We start from the raw sequence: 24694 nt of genomic DNA, 5'->3' as shown, positions 1-24694 counted from the left end.
CCATAAAATTTTCTCTATGGATTTTTAATTTTATTCACATTCATATCTTAGTTATAATATTAAAGAATCTTTAACATTTGGAGATGGATTTAATCAAGTCAAATATGAATGCTCTAATGAAGATGATGTTATAGAAGGATTGAACTTTTTATTAAGTTGAAGATGAAAAGATTGGTTTTTTTAACTTGAAAAACTTGTGAAACTATTGTTTTTTTATAATCTTTTGGATGTTACATTTTATGATTTGGTGGACAATTTATGTAGTTTGATACAAGTTTGTGAATATTACACTTTATTATGATGATATAGTATATTTTTGCTTTATAATTAAGTTAAAAGTTTAATTAATTCATTTAGAATATTATGTAAGTATATATATATGTCGTATATATAAATTTAATATAATTTTAATATGAGGTAAACTCTTTGATTTTACGTTTCAATTTTACTTAGGTAAAACGAGTCAAGATAAAAACTCGATTCTGACAACCTTGCATACGTCTGAGTTTCTATTAAACTATATAACTCGTGTTCATCACAGATTTTATCTGCGGATATCATGAATCCGGATTTTTCTTATCATTCTTGGGTCTCATTCACTTATATAATCTACTCTTATCATAATATACGATTTTCTAGTCTTCATGGTTCAACAACATTGAAAATTGAAAGATGTAAGTTATTTAAAGACAACTTTTTTATATTTTTTAATTTTTAATAAATGTTATGAAAATGATTTATCAGTTAGGAAATAGAGTGTTTTTTATTTCAAGAAAAAAAAATAAAGAAGCAAAACTATTAGTTTGATGAAGTTAACTAAATAGGAATCTGATTCAGTAAATAACATGAAGCCAGTTATGTAAGTACTATACTTTAAGTGGGATCCTTTGGTTCACACGAGAAATTGGTGGTTTCTAGAGAGTAATCATTACTTTTTTCCCAAAACATGCAGGGCATTTTACTTGGAAATTTCTTTCCCTACCTCCCTCTTTTCTAGATCACCTCCAGTAAAAAACCAAAAATACCCTCACTTCGGAAATGCATTTCCGAAACGCTTTTTTTTTTTCAAAATTTGTCTTATTTCGGAAATGCAATTCCGAAAACACGAAAAAAAGGTATTTTCGGAGATGCATTTCCGAAAACACCCCTTTTTTGGGTTTTCGGAGATGCATTTCCGAAAACACCTTTTTTTGGGAGGGGGTGTCTTCGGAGATGCATATCCGAAATATTCTAAGACCAAATTGGTCTTGGAATGTTTCGGATATACACTTCCGAAAAAATTCAATAATTATTAAAAAATTAAAATCAAGGTGAATCAATACAATTAATAGGTATAAAATAAAAGTGAATCAATAAAATGAAGGTTAATCAATAAAATCAAGGTGAATCAAAATTTCCTAAACAATTTTAAAGTTAAAAATAATTTTTAACTTATATAAATATATAATATATAAATATATAATAATTAATATATAAATATATAATAATTATTATAAATTAAAACACTCATTTTTTTAATTTTTATAATTATTATATAAATATATAAATATATTTATAATTAATATATAATAATTATTATATAAATATATAAATATATAATAATTTTTATAAATATATAATAATTATTATAATTATTATATAAATATATAAATTAAAACACTCATTTTTTTTATAAATATATAACAATTATTATAAATATATAAATAAAAAATTATAACCTATTTTGTAAGTGAAATTATTTTAATTTTTTTAATTAAAATTATTTTAAATTTTAAAATATGAATCAGGATAGAAATATATAATAGCTATTATTCATAACTCATAAATTATATCAAAATATATAATTATTATTATTCATTACTTTTTGGGATATGTGAATTAATTAATATCCTAAAATTAATTTTTGGGATTTTTTTTAGATTTTTTTTTTGTTGTTTCGGAGATGCATCTCCGAATTAGTCAAAATCTCAAATTTTGGGATTTTTTCGGAAATGCACTTCCGAAGTCTGGAAAAATTTAGAAAAAAAAATATTTCGGAAATGCATTTCCGAAGCAGGGTAAAATGGGGTTTTCGCTGGGGTGACCCCATAGGGAGGTAGGTAAAGAAAAAATCTTTTACTTATGTGCCAAAAATTTGCATAATTGAAATTACTACGCTCTACATATTTAGAAATGTCTTTTAATAATAATAATATAGTGTTTTGTAAAACTGTTTCTATAAACTCTTTTCTATTTTCTTGTTTTCAAAACTAAAATAGCTAGACCATGTTTTGTTTTGTACTATCTATTCAGTTTTTGGCATTCCAAAATTAGAATTAGAAAAAAACTTGTAGTTTTTATTAGTGGCACTAAAATCATACTAAATTATCGTATTAAATTATAGTCCTAAAAGTTCTTCCCACCAATAGGAAGAATCTACATGTCATCATTGCACCGATACATTTATGTGGTCTAGAATGCACCATCATTTATATAAACAGGGGTATTAGCGTTATCGGATTACACATCATTTCAACAAAATGCCTCTTCCTCAGTATTTGATTAATGTAGAAGTGTATTTCAATGGCCGCAACCCTGTTGTTCAAACTAAGATTCTAGATGGGCCTGAATCCTTTTCCACCTTGAAAGAAACGTTAAACAATTTGTTGCCTGATTCTGAGAACAGAAGGGTGACAAAGATCGAGTTTCGGGAGGACTGGATTGATACAAATGGAAGGGTGATATACAATTTAATCAAGTTGAAGAATGATGAAGATGTGAAGGCCATGTGGAAATTATTTCGCCGTAGGATAACTAAAGGTCCGATCGAATTGGATGCGCAGATCCAAAGATCCGTTGACGACATAATGAAGTGTCTGATTCGTCCAGAGTCTTCCGGTAGTGCCTAGGTTTTCATGTTTCGGAGTACTGTTTATGCTTGTTGTTTGTCATCTGATGTTTGTTAACTATGTTTGTTTGTTATTGATGTTATTTTCTTTATCTACTCGAAATATGTACTAGCCAAAAGATTATGCAATAAAAAAGATGTTCATACATAAGATGTTCGTACAAAATATACAAATAATACAAATGATACAATCATAACAAAATAATCTACATAGGTCTTCCACGGGAAACATCCGTCAACCTAGCTAAAATACTGTGAACCTCACCATCAGTGTTCATCAAACCCATGAGGCTATCCAAGTGAACGGAGATGTACTGCAGACGACTGTCCTGGTCACCTGCGGGAGGTGGAGGTGGTGGTGGTGAAGTAGCCCTACTACCTGAAGGCCCTGGAACATCAAATGTTACGGCAGATGGTATGACCCTAGGGTGTGACACACTGAGGAACCACTCTAAGTAACCATCCTGACATTGTCGAGGCTGCTGAACCGCAACGGATGTTTCAATGATCTCACGGGGGGAGCTGAGGATGTGACTCTGAAACCACTGATCAATGCCACCAGCTGGAGTCTCTGGGACCGGCCGTGGGATTCCCTGTATATAACCATACTGGCGTAGACACCTCTCAGGCAAGTGTCTAGCCATATGGCTCTCCCATTTGACATACGCTGAATATAAATAAGATACATCAAAAGGAAGATGATTGTGGTGACCTGTATACGATGTCCAGATGACATCATCCAGCGGTTGAGCATCCAGCCTCCGCCTGTACTCAATCACCCCTCTTGGATGGGTCTGTCTGGCCTTGCACCTCCTCGCACAAGGGTCAGCAGCCGCACAATGCTGGGTATTTTGCTCACAGATGTGAGGGAAGTGCTCGTAGATCCAACACTGCATAAATAAAAATAATCAAGCCCATGTAAATTATAATAAAACACAAAAAACCATGTAAGAATATATACCTAGCAGCCACTGAATTGTACCTATTTGTATTGGTCAAATATGTTAACCGAATATCCTTACATGTCAATATATCGGCTCTATGATGATCATCGAGATTGACCCAGGACACGACATCATGCCTGTTAGCTGGAGATTTCGACCAAAGGATCATAATACTTTAAAAGTGTTATGTTATAAAGAAGAAATGGCTTTTGTAAAGCTATTTTAAGTCTTGTCCTTGAAGGAGAAGATTTGTGTTATTGAAGGATGTGATTGAAGAGATTTTATAATTTTTGCAAGTATCCTTCGACAGCGGCGTCAGCATAGTCGAAGCGTTGAGCGGGAAAGTCAAAATTCAAACGGAAGGGTTTTGTATGCGAATGCGTGGAAGCATCTGAAGCGAAGTGACGTTCGAAATATTGGACGTGGTAGTAATCTACGTAGAGACTGTTAGGGTCGAACTAGTATAAATAGAAGTCTTAATGTTTAGATTAGGGGTGTTCGAATTAATATACAAAAAATTCACAAAGTGACTCGAAGTACCAGCGTTAGAGAAAATAGAATTTGCTGAAATAATGTATGTATGAAGAACACCACATTTGCTCTTTATTTTACTTATTCAATATAAGTTAAATTTATGTCAAAAGTCTTTTATTTCGCTTTCTTTACATTCATAAGTTTATTTATTTGAGTCGTTTACTTATTGCAATTTAAGTTAAAGTCTTTTACATGCAATTTACTTACATTTCGTCATTTATTTCTTCAATATTTAAGTTGCACTTAGAATTATTGCCAATAGGTTCTTGAGAATTGGAAATAGTCAAAAGATTTTGATATTATTCATAATCCAGAAATATCATCAATCATGAATCAAATCACAAAGATACGAAGTCTCGAGACACATGTCCTAGGATCAATCTAGTCGATCATGTAAGTTACCAAAGCATATACCTTTGGAGGACTAGCGGTTGTTTGTCAGAAATCACTGGTAAACAATGCCGCCCCTGACACTCTAGATGACGACCAATTTCAACGTCACTAAGGTCATGACCAATTGACTCCCGATATATCTTGACAAAATGACTGATACATTCCATTCTTTGACGAGCAACCTCGAAATTTTTTAAATAAACTTGGATGAAAAAGGATAAGCGGACGTACTTTTGCCCTTAAATAATCAGACGCAAGATGTACATCTTGTTTAAGGTCGATTATTCGTCTTTCATCGATTTTCTTAGGATACATGTATAAATCCAAGACGTTGCATAATATAGGTATAGCGGACAACTGAGCGACAAAGAAGAATTTTAATAAGACAAAGAATAAGGAGTCATAGCATAGCATTCATGGAGGAGCTATTTTAGCCGCAAAATCAAAGTTTAGCAAGGAAAAGACATGTCACCATAAAATCGGACATGTCAAATTAATAAAATGTTGAAATATTATCATTCAAAGATAATGGAGCCTAATGGATTATAAATAGAAAAGGTTGGCATGTTACGTGGGTGTGCTTATGTGCAATAGAATTTGTTAGGAATTATGCTTCTGGCAACAATAACAAAAAGCATGCAACACTCTGTAAAAAATCTATAAATAAAATCTCCTTAAAACCTTTGTCACACATTTTTTCCCCTAATTTCTTCTTTTCAACTAAAATATCTTTCATCTTCATCTTCTTCAAATTCTCCTTTCCACCCATTGTTTCCATCATTTGTTACAAGCATTCTATTTTAAACATTATTTTTGTAGTTGAGCAAAACCAAGTCTTTGATGTCTTTGATCATCTTACAAGTTAGTAAAAAAATTCTCTATAGTATTTTTTTGCGTATATGTTGTTTGTTAATTTGTTATTATTGTTGAAAAATAATGATTATAATTATTTAATTTGATTTATATGTTAACAAAAAGTAGCATGAATATGAATGACAAATTCTATAATTTTTTTTTTACTTTTTCATTTTTAAAAACTAAATGCAACAATTTATATTACTTAGTTTACAAGCATTTCTCTAAAATGAATGATGATATGAACATTATGTTTTTTAATAGAATGTTAGTATGTTAAATATGAATGATAATATGAATGCATGTTTTTTTTGTAAGTAAATATTAAAATAAGTTAAGTCAAGTGTTTAACTTTTTAGCTAAAAAAAAAAAAAGTTAAGTATGTTAGTAAATAAATATTTAAAAAATTGTAGATTACTTTTTTGATAATGCATATGTGTGAAGTTGTGAAAAAAAAGAATCTGATACAAATATAAAATGATGAAAACAGCAGCAACCAAAACCAGAAAAATGAAGAAAAAGAAAAGAAACAAAACAAAACAAGCAGGTCAATTCTAATTACTACTTGAGACAACTACTCTTTTAAATTTGAAACAAAACAAAACAAGCAGGTCAATTCTAATTACTATTTGATCACTTTATAATGCAATGCATGTGAAATAACAATGACATTTCTAGTTTCTTTTTTCTCCCTATACAACAACCATATAAAGTTGTTCAGGTCTCTTGTAGAAGATTATAGTTCTCACTTCTCACCATTATACATCTAGAATCCTCATTATCTCACAAAAAATATATTTCCATTTGAGAAATTTTTATTGAGAAATGGTTCCTAAGGTTCATAATGATCTTGAAATGAGTGTGGCTTGGAATGAGAGTGGTGAAAAGATTGAGAATTGGAAGAGACGTATGCATGTTTTTGGTGAGAGGTTTAAAAGGTTTCCTTGTTTGGCTTGGAAGACTATATGGAAAGTGGGATGTGATGATCCTAGAAGGATGATCCATGCATTCAAAGTTGGTTTATCTCTTACTCTTGTTTCATTGCTGTATGTTTTGGAGCCACTCTTTAAAGGGATTGGCCAAAATGCTATTTGGGCTGTCATGACCGTCGTCGTGGTTTTCGAGTTCACCGCAGGTATAATATCAGTTCCTATCCAAAGGGTTACTTTATAGTCAGAGTCGTCTTTGAGGGCATGCAAGACGGGCTACAGCACAGCCCCAAAATAAGGCCTGAGAAAATATTGTTACGTTTACATGTTAGTGTAATAGAGCTTCTATTTGATTTGTCATGGTTAAACCGCGACTAACTTAGACAAGGCCTCCAAAAACTTTAGACGTTTCTGTTATAGTACATGAATGACTTTCATTTGTAATTTCTCTTGTTGCTAGGGGCAACTTTATGCAAGGGGCTGAATAGAGGATTGGGAACACTATTAGCAGGACTATTGGCATTTCTTCTAGATTATCTTGCAAATCGATCCGGTCAGATACTTCAAGCTGTTTTCATTGCAGTTGCGGTTTTGGTAATAGGTATAACATTTCTTGTATTTTTTAAGAAGTACTTAATCTCGGGTTTTAATTTCGTTCATGTTGAATGTATCTGGCAGGATCTGCAGCCACATATATTAGGTTCATTCCTTCTATAAAGAAGAATTATGATTATGGTGTGGTTATATTTCTCTTAACCTTCAACTTGTTAACTGTTTCAAGTTATCGAGTTGATCACGTCCTCAAGCTTGCACATGACCGCTTCTACACCATAGCCATAGGTTGCGCTGTTTGTCTTGTGATGAGTCTTTTTGTCTTTCCGAATTGGTCGGGCGAAGATTTACATCATTCCACTGCTTTCAAACTCGACGGCCTAGCCAAATCTATAGAAGGTATGCCAAATTCATAACACGTTCATAGAGAGTATCAATAGTTTTTACTTTGTAAATCAACATTTTGAAGGCGCGAATTCTTGCAGCTTGTGTCAATGAATATTTCTATGGAGAAGTTGATTTTTCCGGTGATGTAAAATCATCGGAAGATCCAATTTACAAAGGTTATAAAGCTGTTTTGGATTCAAAATCCACAGATGAAACATTGGTAAGCTATGTATCCATCTAGGTACTGTCACAAATTTCTTATTCTTCAAATCTCTTATTCTTCAAATGTTTCTGCTTTGAACTGTGCAGGCATTACATGCAAGTTGGGAGCCAAGATATTTTAGGTACTGTCACAAATTTCCATCACAACAGTATGTAAAAGTCGGCAACGTTCTTCGTCAATTTGGATATACAGTAGTAGCTCTACATGGCTGTTTGAGAACTGAAATTCAGGTAACATAACATTTGTGTTCTAAACTTAAATTTGACCATTTTTTAAAATCTTCACCTGATCACAAAATAGTAGTCATCAGAAAAGGACATCAGACATGACACTAACACTGACACGTTAGCAGTAGAAATTTGAAAAGGATAAATCATGCAATATATCCCTAGTTGATTAATTATTTTCTCATTTTAGTTTAACAAAATATTTTTCAGACACCGCAATCTGTTCGAGTTCTATTCAAGGACCCTTGCATAAGACTAGCAGCAGAAGTATCAAAAGTACTGATAGAACTTGCCAGCAGCATAAGAAGTCGACGCCATTGCTCGCCAGAAATACTCTCTGATCATCTTCATGAAGCATTAAAAGACCTCAACACCGCGATAAAATCACAGCCACGCCTCTTCTTAAGCTCCAAAGACATCCAAGCCAATAACATGCTCGCAACCATGGCTGCTGCACAAGCAGGAGCAGCAGAACAGATCATGAAGCATGGGAAAAGCTCGTTGCCAAGTGTTAAAACAGATTCTTCAGCCTTGTTAGATTGGAAAACCAAAAGGGTGTCTGCTGAGCAGACTAAGGACGTAGAACAGTTACCGGAACGTAAGGTGTTGAGAAGCCAGATGAGTAAAATTGCTATTACTAGTCTTGAGTTTTCTGAAGCACTGCCTTTTGCTGCTTTTGCTTCTTTGCTTGTGGAAACGGTGGCGAAACTGGATTTGATCATTGATGAAGTTGAAGAACTCGGGAGGTTGGCGTGTTTTAAAGAGTATAGACATGGTGATGAGTTTTTTGATAGTAGTGAGAAACCAAGAGTTGATGTGTTGGAGAATCATTTACCATCTCATGGAGGAGAATGATTCTGAATGGAAACAAACAAGGAAATACATTATTCTTTATTTGGTATTTTATAAATGATTTTCATGATGTATATCTTAGATTCTGTTTTATCATATCAGACTATGTAATATAGTTTAGGTCTCTAATACTTTTACACTTCCATCTATTCATTTTTCTTCTTTCTATTTGAGATCAAGTTCAACATTGTTTGGAACTAATTGAGAATGTTTGCACTTCATTCTAACACGGTATCAGAGTCAAACTGCCTTATGGCTTAACCGTCGATCCAAACCAAACAGACTAAAAATAATGGCATGTGGAACTCGAAAACCTTGAGCCAAAGCAAACAAAAACAAAGTAGGCTCGAGGCAACAAAAAAAAAACTGATTCGGCTACAATTGCAGATGCAGTATTATTGTGGAAACGTCTAAAACATCTATATTACGAATGAAATTGTTGTTGTGGACCATAATTTAGAACTTCGGGCCAAAGGCCTCTTGGAACAGTAACTAGTCCTCTCTTTGCATTGACAATATTAGGAAATATATTTTGTGTTGATAATAGCATAAAAGCTCAATGTGGTCCAAATTTTCCATAGAAGTGGGTCCAGTGATTAGTGACTTTATTGAAGGGATATGCAAATAACTTTATGAGAACAAATGGATAAGATGGTGAGTTTTGTTTTAGTGGTGGAAATGCATTAGATAGATAGATGGATAGTTCTGAGTTTTGGTCATCTGTGGATGGCATCTTGTATATCAAACTCTCTATCATTCCATGGGAGAAAGACAAGCCCAAATTGCTTATTTGGTTGGAACGTAGGCAGAAAAAGAGTTGATGACAAACCTCAGATTAAATACCATGATATTGATCTCACTTTCTCAACTTCTCTTGTTGCCAAAACATTTTTGAAAGGTATTTCTTCTCTCTTCAAGTTAGTTACTGTGAAAAGTTATCTAACCAATGTCGTATTAAGTTTTCGGAGGCCTTGTGTATGTGTGGCAAAACAAATAGGGGATCTATTTAGCCTCAGTTTAACCGTGTCAAATTTTGAGCTTGTATGGGAGTCCGTATTGCATGTCCTCAAAGATGGCTCTGTAACTAACATGCTTGTCTATCCGCTTTTTTTATTGCGTTTTGATCAGGTAAGGAACTAAAGTGCTGCTATAGGGCAACAATTGATGGATTTAGTGCAACAAATTTCCACCAATGTTGTGACTTCAAAGGACCATGTGTAATAATAGGCTACACAGACAACTCTTTCAAGTTTGGTGCATTTAACCCTGAAGGATATAGAAGCACAGATGATTACTATGACACATTTGATGCATTTCTATTTTATTGGATAGAAAATCAAAATGAACCCATCATTTTGCCTAAGGTTGGTGGAAGTGGTGCAGCTTTGTTTGATTATGCTCGCGGCGGGCCACAGTTCGGGGCTGACGGGCTTCTCATCGGGCCCCCATTAGCACCTGTTATGGGCGGATTTGCTGGGCCTGATACTAATTCTGGTGTTGGTGACTTGACACAAGCTAAGTCTAGATTGGGATTGTCTTATGCTAAAAGGGAAGATGGCAAGGAGTCTATCTTTGGTGATGAGTCTAGGGCAATTATTCAAGAAGTTGAAGTGTTTTGTAGCCCTAAAATTGCGAGCTTATATTAAAACTTCATTAGAAGCTTATATTTTTTTTCCTTTGATCTGAAATGTCGGTGTTACAGATAGATCGTACTTTAAAAGTAGTACTCATTATTTATCATTCTAAGTTATAATGTTATACCGAGAAAGATTTCAGCTAACTAGTCCCGACAACGATTTATCATTAACACTAATCTTCACTGCTTGGCCTTCAAATTGGATCTTGATATGAGACTGAATTAATTTGATCATAAGCCTCATAAGGAACATCCCAATTTCCATAATAGTCCATGAAATTCCCTTGACTTGAGTAAGGTGACATGCATCCAATTTGACTTACATTATCAGAAAATTCAATTTCACTACTTAAATTTGAGAAGAATAAAGTAGGTGAAACTGTTATTTGTTCCAACGATTGATTCGGTGAGTCATGCCTAGGAAAATATCGAGCCACTGCATCTTGCACTTTAGTATACTCCTGCAGATGGTGAAGCAAAAACTTGAGAAACATCTCCAAATTATTAAATTCGGTAAGGGGTACCATACTCACGCAGTCAAAATATCGGTGGTAGTTTGATTAATATGAGACGGTCTAAAAAATTGCATACTTAAAATTGTATTTCATAATTCAAAATATCGAATTTGAATTTGGATCGTCTGATCTTGATCAAATGACCACTAATATCTCAACTGCATGAATACGGATAATACCTAATTACTGAGGAGTGGGATATTCAATCTCAACTTTCCTTCTTTATTCATATAATAAGAATAAAATGAAAAACAATATACCTTTGAAGAATCAAGAATCATATCAGGGGATATACATAAATTTGAAGGATTGATTTCTACTGAAACATGGTTAAGCTCAGCGATTGGAGCCACATTTTGCTTAAAAGTAACAAGGCTTGAATATCCAATCTCATTATTCATGTGACTTGCTTGTGAAGAAACATCACCGGAACATGTTACAATCCTCTTTCTCTTTTCATTCTTTTTAGTAACTCGGCACAAAGCAAAACCACCCTACAGAGAACACACATGTGCGCGTTAATCAACGTAAGGTCAAAACAAAGCTAACTCATCACATAACATAACACTTAGTGACCGTTATATGTACCTTAAAATACGGAGAGTCTTGGCCAAGATCATCGCTGAGGCGATACTCGTGCATGATCCAGCTAGTTCTATTCCATAAAGGGGCCCTTCCAATATAGAAAACAAGTTTTTTGCAGTTTCCTGTGATAGTAGATGAAGTGCCTTGACACACAATCTTTCTCTCTTTTCCGGTGGCTTTCCAGTAACCACCTTTGGTAGCTCTATTTGTTCTTGATCCATTTGGATACTTTCTATCGCGTGGACAATAGAAAAACCATTCTAAATCTCGTTTTGGTAGAAACGATTTCTCTGCATTTCACATCTCATGAGTTAAGCTTCCAACATTTGTATCAGAAGCAACAATGCAATAAAAAAAAGTCCTTGCTTTTTCATTGATATTTGATATACTATATTAAACATTGCATTTGAAAACAAAAAATCTTACATTTTGATGTATATTATGATGCAAATGATCAATGAAAATGTGAAATTGAAGATTACCAGGCAGTTCCCATGGATCAAACTTGTAAAAATCAATGACTGGTATAACATCAAGCTCAATTTCAAGTCCTTCCACTTTTCTTTTAAGATAGTATCCTACTAGCTCTTCATCGGTTGGATGGAATCGAAAACCGGGTGGCAATGATGTCTCTCCCATTTTTTTATGAGAATAATTTAAGACGGAGGCATGGTGCCTCGGTCTAAGGCAGCGAAGACTTTAGTGTCCAAAAAAACTTACATTTACCGACTTCTAAAAAGTCTAGTGAAACTCGAACTTAAAACCTTTGACCGGGATAGTTTATGTTGCAATGTTTCTTACTAGGAGAAAAACTCACTTAAAATGTGAAACTTAAGTTGAAAAAAGTAACCAAAGCTATAAGTAACAGAAAGAACAAAAACCACTAAAGAGATTTAGAACAAAATTTGAATTGAGTCTGATGAAGACAAGAAAAGACTGTGAGACTATAGAGTAAAAGCATAAGTCAGAGATAGTGTGTTATTTATAGCATTTGTTTGGAAGTGAATAATAACCAAGAGTCCAAAATTGAGCACACCGAAAGTTTGAAAATTACTTGTCTTGAGTGCACTCCAAAATAATGATTTAGCTTGTTTTCAATAATAATAAAAAGACATAGAAGTGTGCCTCTAATTTCCTCAAAGTGCATTTCAATTTTCAATACTTTTTTGTTATTTCATCCCACATTAGCACATTCAAGTCTAAAGTCATGTTGGAAGTACACAATTATTATGAACTAGAGTTTTAAAGCGACCCTTACTAGAGCTCTCACCCCAATGTAGAAAGATAAGCTTAATTTGATGGCGATGTGTGAATACTTTACATAATTTGTATGCCCTAAAAGTGTAGCCACACAATATTTTAAGAAACTTTGATTTTGAATTATTGCCGTTGTTGAACCTTTTTAAACTATAAGCCAATTATAATTTTGCATGAGTGAAATGGTTTTAATTTTTAATTTGTTATATCATTTTCAAGGGTTATTGATTGGTGCATACTTTTGATGGCGCTAGAACTACCGTCGAATTTGTTCCACATCATTTTCAATAGGACAAAAATACTTTTTCTATTTTCAATTGAAGTGAAAGTGATTGTGTCATCAAATGTTACCGAGCACTTCCAAAATGAAAATTTTGAAAAGTACTTAATTTTTTTTTAATCTTTTAGAAGCTTATTTCCCCTCTACAATTCATTCATATGTATGGTAAATCAACCATCAAGCTTCCTCTAAACTCTTGTTAGTAAGATCAACTTTGCAAGAATATTAGAAAGATTTCTCTAGTTTTCTCTTTACATCATCCTTAGACCACTTCCAGCGGTGGTTCTTCACATGGGTTTGCCAGCATGGCAAACATTTGAAGATAACTTTTTCTTGGCATCATAACTCCACTTGGCCATCGCATTACAATTATACAACGGTTCTTTTAATATTTTAAGGTTTTAATATTAAAAGTAGTCGTTGTTAACGGCTAGTTACTTGTGTGCGTGTGTGTGATCTAGCGGTGAAACGCTTGGGTCTTGAGAGTGTGCTCCTCTCAAGGTCTCAAGTTCGAAATCCGCTAGATACAAAATTGCTTATTAAAAAAAAACGGCTAGTTACTCTTTTTTTTTTAAGTTATTTTTTTGTTATAAATATAGTTTTGTGAAAAAAATTAACCAACACAAATTTTACCAACACTTTTATTTTCTCTTCAATTTCAAATTTCTCTCTCACAATTTCATCATTTTAACTCAAATTTTCAATTTTTTTTTACTTCAAATTACAATTGTTTAGGCCAAATGGATTCTAATCATTTTCATTATCAACAAGCTATGTTCAATTTCATGCAAAATTATCAAAATCCTAATCCTCAAAATTCTCAAATTCCACCGATGCCACCAGGGAGAAAAGAAAAAGTTATTTGCTCAACATCAAGAATCAGCTAGAAAAGATGTGGAGCGGGCATTTGGAGTGCTTCAATCTCGATTTGCAATTATACGTGGCCCAGCACGTGTCTGGCACATGGACACCCTCAAGCATACCATATATGCATGCATCATATTACACAACATGATTGTTGAAGACGAACGACATACATATGGAGGTAATTTTGATTACTCTTATGATAATGTGGATGACAACAACTCAACAAACGAAACATTTAGCGGTCCTTATCTGAATCTTGCAACAAGACTACAAAGAAGAGCAAGTATTCGAGAAAAACAAGTTCATCGTCAACTTCAAGGAGATTTAGTCGAGTATATTTGGGAACGTTTTGGACATGTAGATGATGAAATTTAAGTTTAATTTACTATGTGATGTTATTTATTTTTATTATTTTTAATTATATGTCATGTATTTGAGATTAATATTAATTATCATTTTAAATTATAAGTTTAATTTGAATTTTATTTATTTTATATCAATTTTAATTTAAATAATTAAAATTATTATTTTAATTGCTATAAAATTTAATATGAATAAAATATTAATAAATAAAGTAAAATTGTGGGACCCAATATGGATTCTTAAGAGTTGCACCATTGAAACAAAAAATTAGTTGAGTTGCTTCAAGCTGACGTGGTTTAATAGGTCCCACAAAGAACCCAAAAATGGGTTCACCATTGGAGATGCACAAAGTCGTTTCTTTCCCACTCCTCCAAAATATATATATGATTCTATAGATTGTAGTATTATTTATTTAAAAAATCCATAATTTAGAAAATAAGATGGGGAGAACAAAAGAAAATAGGTTTTTTATAGTTTGACATAACTCATCCTTAAAAATTTTGATTTTTAAGATGAGGAGTGTCACTCTATATAAATTCTTTCAAAGTTCTACCTCTAATTAACGTATTGGAATTTTTTCAATACACCCCCTCACGTTCAACACTCTTTTGGGCTTGGTGCGTGGATATTAATGGTGGGTGACTCATGGTCTGATCGATAAGCTCTGACACCATATTAAAAATTTGGGATGAGCCTAATCATTCTTACAAAAACAGCTTGTAAGGTGAGGGATGTCACTCTATATAAACTCTTTCAGTACTCTATCTCCAACCGCTTTATCTCCAACATTCCTCTAATGATGTTGTGATTAGCCTTCGTTTAGTAGTGTGAGTTGAGTTTTGTTTTTCGGTTTCTTGTATGGGTTACTTTGTAGTATTCTTCTTCTTCTTAATTGTTGGTGGTGATATGAGCTTCGAGATGTAATAAGTAAATATTGCTAGCAGTATTATTTTCAAGTATGTCAAATGAGTAGTTATTATATATTTGTGTGATTGTCGTAAAAATTTAATTTCCTACCAGATAGGTGCTTCCAAACCTGGGTCTTGTAGAATAATAATTGGTACAAATGTTTGTATTTCTGTAAAGATTTGTGAGCCTTCTATTAAGTTTTTTGCAAATCACTTTATTTAAAAATCATAGTACGATGACATAGGTTTTGTAGTATTGATAGTGTAATTATATTAGCTTGTGGTTGCAAGAAAAATTGTGTTGTTATGTTGAGTAATTTTTGTGTGTCTTAATCAAACAATGTCAAAGTCGCTGCAACGATTTCATTTTACGCTTTTAGTACAATCTTGAACTTGTGATTACATGTTTAGTATATTGTCTTAATAATCATTTTTATAATAAGATGGTTGAGGGTTGTAAATGCTTCATCTTGATGTCACGGGTACTTGAACCATATAAAGTGAAAATTGAGTAGACGATAAATTAGCTCGTACAAAAGCTATAGCTTTATCCTTTCTCGTTGCACCCCTCACCAAACAAGTCATTTAATCGACTAGAAAACCAAGAAGATTGAGGGCACTTAAGGCATCACCTACCCCGGTAAGAGAAACAAAAGCCTCGTGTCTTTCTTTTAGGTATTTATCCTATTGGAGTTTTAAGCTACGAACATGTTCTGCTAGTTGTTGATTCTCTTTGCATTACTGGTCAAATATGAAAGCATTCCAATGGTCAACGTAGTAAAAGTGCGTCAATTATAACGTGCCAAAGTCGAAAGTTCCTCCTCAAAAGCATAAATAAAAGTAAATAATAATAAATAGTCAAAAAAGGGATACATGCAGTAGAGTGGTGTATTCGTCAATATGCTTATAAGTAAACATATAGGCATAGCTATCTCCTAAAATCATGTACGACCTGACCACAATAGGTGTGCCTAAACTATATCTACCACATGTTGACAATTCTCAAAAATTGTAGATATTTTGCCTCTATAAGAGTAAAACTCTTATAAAAAAAATAGTGGAACCGACAAGCATATATAAGTTCTTGCGACTTAGTCGAACTCGTCAAGATCTCGATGGCACTGAAATAAAGTATGCATCCACTCTAGTTGTGAATGTGAGAAAAACACAAGAAGGGGTTGAATTGTGTTAAATTTTTCTCTCTTTTCCGAAACTCTTTTATCATATTCTGAACCAAAGGTCTAGAGTTTGATACAGAAGTGATACTATGTAGCGGATAATACAAGAGTTAGAAAGTCAAGGAAAGAGAGTCACAACAATATATCCTGGTTCCTTCCATAAATTATGAGTAGTCCAGTCCCCTTGCACTTTCAAAAGATTTCATAATAACCAAATATGATTACAAATGCTAAAGCACACAAGAAAGAGACTTCCAGTTCTCAAGCACACAAGCAAGAGATTTCCAATGCTCAAACCCTCAAGTAAGAGACTTATAATACTCGAGCACACGGGTAAGAGATTTGTAGATGCTCAAGAACACAAGCAAGAGACTTCTTAAAATCTAACTTACATATGAGATTGTTTAAGAGTTACGCTTGATATACAATCAAAGGTGTAAATAAAATACAATACAAAAGACTCTTAAGACAGAAAAATTTCTATGGTCCTGTATACTCGAACCTAAGTTACCCAATTGTTCTTTAAATACTTTGTTATCATCAAAACCTTAGGAATATGATACAAACTAACTTTGTTCCAAAAATCTCTCCCTTTTTGATGATGACAAATACAAGTATCCAAGAATAATAGTTGTTGATTTAATTAACAATTTGACCTCAGGGTCTGAGGTTTGTAAACTCCTTGTGAGTCTGATAATCCTAAGGGTGAGGTTTGTAAGTTCTATCCAGGTTAATTAAATTAAATTTTAAAGCACAATATACATAACTCATCATAATTTAAGCAGGAATTTAGCTGTCACATTCAAAGCTTAAATTCTTATTATCTTACTCCCCCTTTTGTCATCAACAAAAATATAAAGAAGGAGATAAGAAAAATACTGTAACAACATAATCCATTTTAACTGATCATCCATCTCTTATTTAGTAGGATCAACATAAGCCAATTTAGTCTCTATTTGTTATTGCTTCTAGGTGAAGAAGTTATAGACTCATTATAAAAGCTCTTCAAATTCTGCGGAACTGTATCTACATAGGTTCTGAAAGTATTTCACTAATAGCATGTGAAATAGGGTCATACAAAGATACTAGTTCTAAATTCTTCCATAAGGTCTTGGATGTTAGGTGAAGTGTTCTGGTAATTGGATGTGGAAGGTGGGGTTCTAGGATTGTTTGGTCAGGAATAGGTTGAGGATTTTGTACTGGTATAAGTCGTTCTTGAACAATTGGTTCAATAATAGGTTTAGATTCTTGGTTATGTATAGCTTGGTCATTTTTTGGTTCAGGTTCAAGGGTAAGTTCAGTTTGGACAAAGTTTGTTTTAACTTCTGGTTGTGAAGTGAACTCACCAACTAGATGCGTTGATAATTCATCTAAAGAATATGATTTTAATAATATTTTCCAGTATTTGAATCATGGTTGGAGACTCAGAGGTTTTGTAGGCTTAGGGGAATTCATGACAGGTTCTAAAGATAGACTTGTGACGTGAACATGTAAAGGTGTTTGTTTAGGTGAAGGAGAATAGGTTGGTTATTGTATGTTAAGGGGAGAGGAAGAATCTAGAATTGTATCAAAGTTAAGATTTAGATTGTTACCTGTTTCTACAGTTTCCTCGACTATCTTTTCCTCCATCACAATATCTACAACTTCAAACTCCATTGCAACTAAAGGCATTTGATGAACCTTAGCAACATAAGTTTCAACCTCAGCTTCTTTCTCAGATTCCATAACAGCTTATGGAACTTGAGTCTCAGTAGCAACCACTTCTTCCAATTATTGAATTCCATCATCTAAAGATTATTCAGCAGACTTCAATATAGTTTTAGTAGTAGCTTTGACATCCCTTACTTGTTGCCTCAGAAACTCAGTTGCAGAAGGCTATTTCACTGCCCTGTCTTCCAAAGTAGATACCAGAAGCTTGGCACCCTCTAGTACAAAGTGTACAATAAGTTCCTGAGTTTGTTTCTCTATCTTCCTTCTCAAAGGCTGGTCATTTTCCTCTTCTTCGCTTAGAAGAACCATCTTCCTTATTCTTTTCTTTACAGGAGCAATTGTGGCAGAAGATGTTGCAACCTTTTGAGTCATTCTACCAGTTGCACCAAATCCTGTCTTAGTAGGCACCAAGACAGTGAAAGTTGCAAACTCTTACACCTTTTTCTGAACTTCCTTACTTGCCACAACTTTCTTCTTTGGTGGCTTCTGAACCTTCTTCTTATCTTCAGAAACAACCATATTCCTCTTCTTAGATTTCTTATACATATCTACAGGTGCATATGGAATGTCCTTCAAAGACAGAGTGACACCATCCCGCTCTTTGTGCAACTTGATATATTCTAGAATCACCTATGAATTATCCAACTTATAGATAACAGGAAAATCATCAATATAATCAGTATTGTCATACCTGATTGATAGACTTGCTTTAGACTTCTTAGCATCCTTTTTTTTCATAACCATCATATTATTTTAAATGGCACCAGACAATATATTTCCATAAGCTACTTTCAAGTCCTGAGTATACGTGGGATCAACATCAACAATGGAAGACATTGTGGAGGACTGGGATCAGAATGAGTCTTTAGTTGGGCCGACTGATGCGCTAATCCATTGAAATGTGTTGCAAATCATTAACTTCTTAAGTTTTCTTGTTTTTTATTTTTCTTCGTGTTTTATTTTCTTTTACTTGTAGAGTTGAATATCCCTAATACTCACTGTGGAACTGTGGGGAATTCTTGAAGGAATCAAATTTGCTCTTTCAAAGGGCTACACAAGGATAAGTATACAGACAGATAATAAATACATTGTGGATGCTATAGCTGAAAAGGCTGTAAAGATCAAGGTCGGGAATGGAATCTACAATCAAATCAGAAAATATCTAGATGAGATGGAAGATATCACCCTTTCGCATATTTTCCGGGAAGCCAACAAGAGTGCTGATATTTTGGCTAATCTAAGTTTGTCTCATGATATAGGAATATTAAGTTATACGGCTTGTCCAGCTGAGTTGGTAGATGAGATAACAAGAGATGCCACCGGGGTCTCCAATCCCCGATATGTAACTTTGTAGTTTTTTTTCTTTTTCGGGCTTTTGGCCCTCCTTTCTCACAAAAAAAAAAATATCCCTAATACTCTTTCTATCGATACAAATTTTACTTATAAAAAGAAAACTATGTATATTTCACAAAATTACGAAGATATTTCAAAATTATATAAGGCAGGCTTATAGTTTTTTATTGAACTACAATGGAACTTGCATTGTCCATTAAAACAGATTTCTTTTAATTTTACTTTTTTTTATTAATTAACATATTTTCAACGACGAATTATACAATTTGAACCCAAATTAATAATTAAAATTGAAAAGGATACGAGAAAAATCAAATTGCAGTCGTTTTGTATGCGTGGGATCAGTATCAACAATGGGAGACATTGTTGAGGAAGATGAATCGGAGAAGGTGGAGATCATCCTCAAAACCATCGGTCCAGCTCCACCCTCTCGTCTTCGAGTTCCCTCTTTCATCAAGGTTTCCCAATTTCTACACACTCCATTTTCTAATTTCTAGGGTTTTATGCTTTTCTCTAGAAATTGATAAATCAAACAGTATCAAGTAAGATTCATACATGATTACCAATAATTTCACTGAACAATAACACCTAGAGTTAGTTTCAATTGAAATAGTATATACTGAAAATGAATGCCTCCGCCAAGTGTGACTCTGTAGTTCATATTGATTATAGCTTTCTTTTGGCAACAATTCTGATGGGTTTGATTTGGTTCTTTTAATTAGCTAGTTATTTTGATGATCCTGCATTTTAAATTATTCTAAATCACATATAGGTGCGTGATTTGAGAAGATTAATTGCAATTAATGGTAATTTACCCATTGACAACTTGAGTCTTATTCTACGCGGAACTGCGTTATGTGACATCAAATATGGAGATGATATGTGCATACAACTATCCGACGGAGGTATAGTTCTGATCTTAATTTTGTTATTTGATGATTTCGCCATATTTTCTATGGCATTCTCTACTCAAAAGTGCAACATTGCCTCTGATATGGCTTTCTTACAAGATGTGGTTTAATTGCATTATTTTAGATAGCTTGATTGTTGCGGTCAAACCAAAGCCACCAGTGAAGGATGGGCATGAAGACGATGATGACGATGAAGATTTGGTAAAATCAATTTAACAACTTATAATGAAGTGATCAAAATGTCAATTTGGCACTTGATGTCGTGTTTCTATTTTTGCAGAAGTTTCAGCTTCCACAGTCATCAAGTCGGTGGAAAAAGAGGCTATACTCTTTTCTACATGATAAGTTGAAGTTTCCAGGTATAACTTCCATAAATGGTATTCAATTGGACGCTTCTATTGTATTGTTTGGACCTTGGATATCTAAATTTTTTTATTATTCACCAAGTTATAGAAATTTGGCTTAGCATATGAGATATTTCTATGAATATTGTGTCATCCTAATCTATTTGCATGAGGAGTTGAGGACGAAATTGATGTAAACTTTAGAATTAGAGTTATTTGGTATCTGTATGTAATATACAAGAAGTCATTTCAGATGTGTGGATCTCTTATTATAAGTTAGTAACTAGCTTCCCGATGAGTACTCCTGTCTGGCCCGTCTGGCCCTTTTTTTTAGTGTGCACACATATGAAAATATAACAGTATTTTTTTGTGCTTAATTTTGATTTTAGTTTACATTATTTATAAAATGGTAAAAAATAATGGAATAAAAGACATATGTAAACTATCATATAACAGATAATGAGAGAGAAGTTAAGGTTTGCAACAAAAACTGAAAATGGTATATTTGGAACAAAAATTGGTTACGCCAAAACTATGTTTTTCCTTTATATACTGGTATAGATTATATATAATAATATTCCCATTCATATGAACAATCTTTTAAGCATGTTCATCCTCCATTGACAGATATCCTTTTGATGCTAATTTTCACTCTGAGTTTGAAGGCATGGATTCTCATAACTATGTGGTTTATCCTGGCCCCTGTTGCCCATAGATTGGATCTCGGACCTTTGTTTGTATGTATCCTTTCATCCTTACTTTTTCTTTCGTGTTTTCTTATGGATGGCAGGGCAGGGGTAGTCTATTGCTCACCTTGTTGACACATAGCTAGAACTTTCAATACTGTACCATGCAATTCAGGGCGTTGTATTAATTACTGCATAGCTATTGTTAACTCTATTAGTCTATTTAAGTTAACCCAGTTAACAATTAGGCCTAGCCTTTTGAACTTGTCTAGAATGTAATATTTCCCCCCTCTTCATAGACATTTGAAAGAAAATAGTCCTGATTCCTTAAAATCAATAAATGAGTGTATATTATGTGAAAATTCTATGGCTATGTTCATTCCTCTCTTGTAAATCTTATAGGTGAACATTCTTTTGATATGCTAAAAACTTATATGCACCATGGTGGCCCGCAAACTCAACACAATCTGAGGCTGTAAAATTATATTACGATGTCTTATCGGTGGTGGGGGAATCATATACGTTTTTTTTGTCATGTAGACTAGTGGCTAGAATTTCACCTCTTAAAGGTGAATAAGTGAGATGCTGCGGGTTCGAATCCGTGGCCCTGCAGTTGGATGTTCCTGCACAGCTGCCAACAGAGTTGGCTTAACGGGACTATTATACATTATTATTAATTATTATACTTGTATACATTAAGATGTTGTCTTTTTATTTTTTGTCACCACCTTCATGTAGATACTTGCAACTGGCTTTTGTCTCATCCTCTTCAATCTCGGAAAGCGCAAAGCTGGTGACTCCAGGTATAACCTAAGATTAATTGTTGTGTTCTATAACTATTTAGTCCCAAAGTACAGTGCGACGTGAAAAATAAACCCAAGCCCCTCCAAAATCATTTGACCCCAGTCCTCCAGTCCTCCTACAAACATATTATATCATTCATGATCCTGACCTGGTTATACCCTTCATAAACTATTTATACACAATATTTAATGGAATTAAATTTGGCTAAGTGGTTAGCAGCCTTATTATGTAGGAAGTAAAACGCAGTTCAAATCCTGAATTTTGCAATTTTAGACTTTAATTTATATGTTCCAGAGTATATATCAAGGAGTTGCAAAAATATAATGTTTAACGGTCAAACTTGCAACCTGCTCCTCGTTCAAAACATAGCTTGCCGCTGTGGCGAGGTGTGAATTGTTAAAATATGTCACATAATAATACTATAGAATATATATATATTAATTTGTTCTTGAGGTCTGGGTGGATTGTGGCCCACCCCAGTCTCCACTAAGATCCGCGTTGGCTACCAATTGTGGCTTGCAGGTGAAGGTGGTGGGTGGGGGTTTAGCCCCTTATTGCTTTCTGTTTCTTCTGAGCTGTGTCTCTCTGCTTGTGGTTAGCATGGTGCTGACTGCTGACTGCTTGCTGCTAGTTTGTGTTTTGTTTTGTTATCCAATGGTTGTCAGGCTCTGTTTTGTGTCTGATTGGTGACCTGCTATATTGTCCATAAACTTCAGTCTCTTGCATTTGGTATTTTAGTTCAATATGTGATAAAAAAAGTTATTATTATTTTATGAGTTGTGGGCTTGTGGCTTTAACTTATTATTTGTTACCAACTTATACACATTTGCAATTAGAATTTGATTAAATGTTAGTTACAACTTAAGGTTGTGTTAATTTTTGTTGAGTGTGTGAATATAATTTTATATTTTAAGTAGTTATGTGTTCTACATGTTACACACTTCATGGACATTGATGGTAGTTCTTAAATATTTTCAACTATACTATTATGCATGCAGTGCATACTCTATCTTCAACGAAGGCTTCAGAGAGCTACCAGGGACGCTCAACGCAGATCGGCTTGATAGAGATATAAGAGCGGGACAGTTTTGAGCCCTTATCCTCCTCATCATCCCAACACAGATGTGGTCTCACATGATGTATATCTGCCCAATCAACAGTACAGTAACTTTTCAGTAATGTTGTATTTTAGCCCAACCCAGAAATCAATGAAGTGACATGTTTTCTGTTTAGTTTTGACCTTCTTTCTACTAAACCCGTGCCTGCTCTGTTTGTATATTACAGTACAGTACCAATGTATTGATATGTTTTGGACTAATATGGTCCCCTGTGAATAACTCCCTTTCTGGTCCCTAGGTTTCAGAGTTGTTGTGAACTCTTTGGGTGCTGTGGGATGCTTTGGAAAATATATAGAGAGTTTTGTCAGGATTCCAAAGCTGATAGTGGCATTTAAACATGTGAGTAAATTATGTAGTACTATAGTACTAGTATTATTTTTAACAAGTTTGCTTCTGCTGACATGAAATTTGATATATTTTTCACGAGTCTCAAGCATATTTGTAACTTCTAGGATAACCAAAAAATTTCCTATTGCATGTATATTAGTAGTTTAAAAAGGATCTGTTACAGTTAGATAGATGGTCATGAAAAAACCTGTGACTGAATTTTAAGATCATAAAATTATGTTAAAGATTGAGTCTATGTATGTTTGGAAACTCTTGTTTGTTTCCTTGGGTTGTGCCACTGGGTTCCCAACCCAGTGTGACATTTGCCTAATCACTAGCCAGCATAAAATTTGGTTATAATAATTAGTCAATGTCACACTGGGTAAACTCACACATAGCAGAAGCCAAAAAGGTAATATAAATAATTAGTCCAAAAACTCTAGTTCAACTGGCAGAAGTCGGTGTCATTGTCAGGGTTCGAACCATGGTACTGCTATGTGTGAGTATTTAGTGTTTATTATCCTTCGTCTACCGACTTAAAAAAATATTAAAAAATTAATTGTCAACAAAAAAAATGATTATTAAGAAATCATTTTGACCAAATACTCCATCTGTACTCCAAGTTTTGCTAAAGCATTAGTTTTGTTCTTTTTCTTTTCAACTGTTTTCTCTTTCTTTAATGTGTCATACTGTCATTGGATCTGGTGAATTGGAAGTGTAATTTTCAAAACTGGTTTGACTGCTTTCTAGCATCTTTTTTCCCCTCTGCAGTAATTGTCTCTTCTCCACTTTTGACGTTGTTCAAACAAAAGACTATTTATAGAGTTTAACAATTTTTACTCAAATAAACATCTTTTCATTCAGCCAATAGTATTAAAAAAACAATAAAACTGTTGAAAATTTTGATTTTTTAATTTTAAATTATTCTAAAACAAAAATAATCTACTGTGGTTATTTGTAAAGTGTTCCGTTGGTAAATGTCACTGTTTTTATTTTTTTTAAAATTCAGAGTTTGTCTGTATTTCTAATTGGATGAAAACGTTATCCCTTAACATTAGTACAATATTAA

The 24694-nt window shown here is 33.6% G+C and overlaps 5 protein-coding genes across 5 annotated transcripts; 3 read left to right on the top strand and 2 right to left on the bottom strand.

The window, feature by feature from the left end:
* Positions 1-3093: 3093 nt before the first annotated feature.
* On the bottom strand, positions 3094-5073 carry LOC131642513 (uncharacterized). Its single transcript, XM_058912779.1, has 2 exons — positions 4990-5073; positions 3094-3777 (listed from the first exon to the last, which is right to left on the bottom strand). Exons 1-2 carry the CDS (start codon positions 5071-5073, stop codon positions 3094-3096), a joined length of 768 nt encoding a protein of 255 aa, XP_058768762.1.
* Positions 5074-6319: 1246 nt separating this feature from the next.
* LOC131638505 (aluminum-activated malate transporter 12-like) lies at positions 6320-9268 on the top strand. Its single transcript, XM_058909069.1, has 6 exons — positions 6320-6748; positions 7003-7143; positions 7221-7493; positions 7580-7701; positions 7791-7934; positions 8142-9268. Exons 1-6 carry the CDS (start codon positions 6439-6441, stop codon positions 8784-8786), a joined length of 1635 nt encoding a protein of 544 aa, XP_058765052.1. The 5' UTR covers positions 6320-6438; the 3' UTR covers positions 8787-9268.
* Positions 9269-9443: 175 nt separating this feature from the next.
* Positions 9444-10563, top strand: LOC131638520 (uncharacterized). Its single transcript, XM_058909081.1, has 2 exons — positions 9444-9681; positions 9912-10563. Exons 1-2 carry the CDS (start codon positions 9510-9512, stop codon positions 10427-10429), a joined length of 690 nt encoding a protein of 229 aa, XP_058765064.1. The 5' UTR covers positions 9444-9509; the 3' UTR covers positions 10430-10563.
* A 47-nt stretch (positions 10564-10610) lies between these two features.
* On the bottom strand, positions 10611-12452 carry LOC131638513 (NAC domain-containing protein 71-like). Its single transcript, XM_058909076.1, has 4 exons — positions 12002-12452; positions 11523-11809; positions 11195-11428; positions 10611-10880 (listed from the first exon to the last, which is right to left on the bottom strand). The coding sequence occupies exons 1-4, from the start codon at positions 12156-12158 to the stop codon at positions 10614-10616; spliced, it is 945 nt and encodes a 314-aa protein (XP_058765059.1). The 5' UTR covers positions 12159-12452; the 3' UTR covers positions 10611-10613.
* Positions 12453-19712: 7260 nt separating this feature from the next.
* LOC131638496 (uncharacterized) lies at positions 19713-23714 on the top strand. Its single transcript, XM_058909061.1, has 7 exons — positions 19713-19893; positions 20208-20340; positions 20471-20547; positions 20627-20705; positions 21318-21427; positions 22115-22179; positions 23179-23714. The coding sequence occupies exons 1-7, from the start codon at positions 19789-19791 to the stop codon at positions 23270-23272; spliced, it is 663 nt and encodes a 220-aa protein (XP_058765044.1). The 5' UTR covers positions 19713-19788; the 3' UTR covers positions 23273-23714.
* Positions 23715-24694: the final 980 nt, after the last annotated feature.

This window comes from Vicia villosa, linkage group LG1, assembly GCF_029867415.1.
Source record: "Vicia villosa cultivar HV-30 ecotype Madison, WI linkage group LG1, Vvil1.0, whole genome shotgun sequence".
Taxonomy (NCBI): Eukaryota; Viridiplantae; Streptophyta; class Magnoliopsida; order Fabales; family Fabaceae; genus Vicia; species Vicia villosa.
This window is presented reverse-complemented; position numbering and strand designations above follow the sequence as displayed.

Excerpts from the sequence above, each read along its gene's own strand:
- LOC131642513 (XM_058912779.1), bottom strand. The coding sequence starts at position 5,073 with ATGTATCCTAAGAAAATCGATGAAAGACGAATAATCGACCTTAAACAA. Across the intron at positions 3,778-4,989 it reads CTGATTATTTAAGGGCAAAA|TGTTGGATCTACGAGCACTT; the intron begins GTACGTCCGCTT and ends TTATTTATGCAG.
- LOC131638505 (XM_058909069.1), top strand. The coding sequence starts at position 6,439 with ATGGTTCCTAAGGTTCATAATGATCTTGAAATGAGTGTGGCTTGGAAT. Across the intron at positions 7,144-7,220 it reads AGTTGCGGTTTTGGTAATAG|GATCTGCAGCCACATATATT; the intron begins GTATAACATTTC and ends TGTATCTGGCAG. Across the intron at positions 7,702-7,790 it reads AATCCACAGATGAAACATTG|GCATTACATGCAAGTTGGGA; the intron begins GTAAGCTATGTA and ends TGAACTGTGCAG.
- LOC131638520 (XM_058909081.1), top strand. The coding sequence starts at position 9,510 with ATGGCATCTTGTATATCAAACTCTCTATCATTCCATGGGAGAAAGACA. Across the intron at positions 9,682-9,911 it reads TGCCAAAACATTTTTGAAAG|GTAAGGAACTAAAGTGCTGC; the intron begins GTATTTCTTCTC and ends CGTTTTGATCAG.
- LOC131638513 (XM_058909076.1), bottom strand. The coding sequence starts at position 12,158 with ATGGGAGAGACATCATTGCCACCCGGTTTTCGATTCCATCCAACCGAT. Across the intron at positions 11,810-12,001 it reads TGATCCATGGGAACTGCCTG|AGAAATCGTTTCTACCAAAA; the intron begins GTAATCTTCAAT and ends TGTGAAATGCAG. Across the intron at positions 11,429-11,522 it reads AAGACTCTCCGTATTTTAAG|GGTGGTTTTGCTTTGTGCCG; the intron begins GTACATATAACG and ends TGTTCTCTGTAG.
- LOC131638496 (XM_058909061.1), top strand. The coding sequence starts at position 19,789 with ATGGGAGACATTGTTGAGGAAGATGAATCGGAGAAGGTGGAGATCATC. Across the intron at positions 20,341-20,470 it reads CATACAACTATCCGACGGAG|ATAGCTTGATTGTTGCGGTC; the intron begins GTATAGTTCTGA and ends GCATTATTTTAG. Across the intron at positions 20,706-21,317 it reads TGATAAGTTGAAGTTTCCAG|ATATCCTTTTGATGCTAATT; the intron begins GTATAACTTCCA and ends CTCCATTGACAG.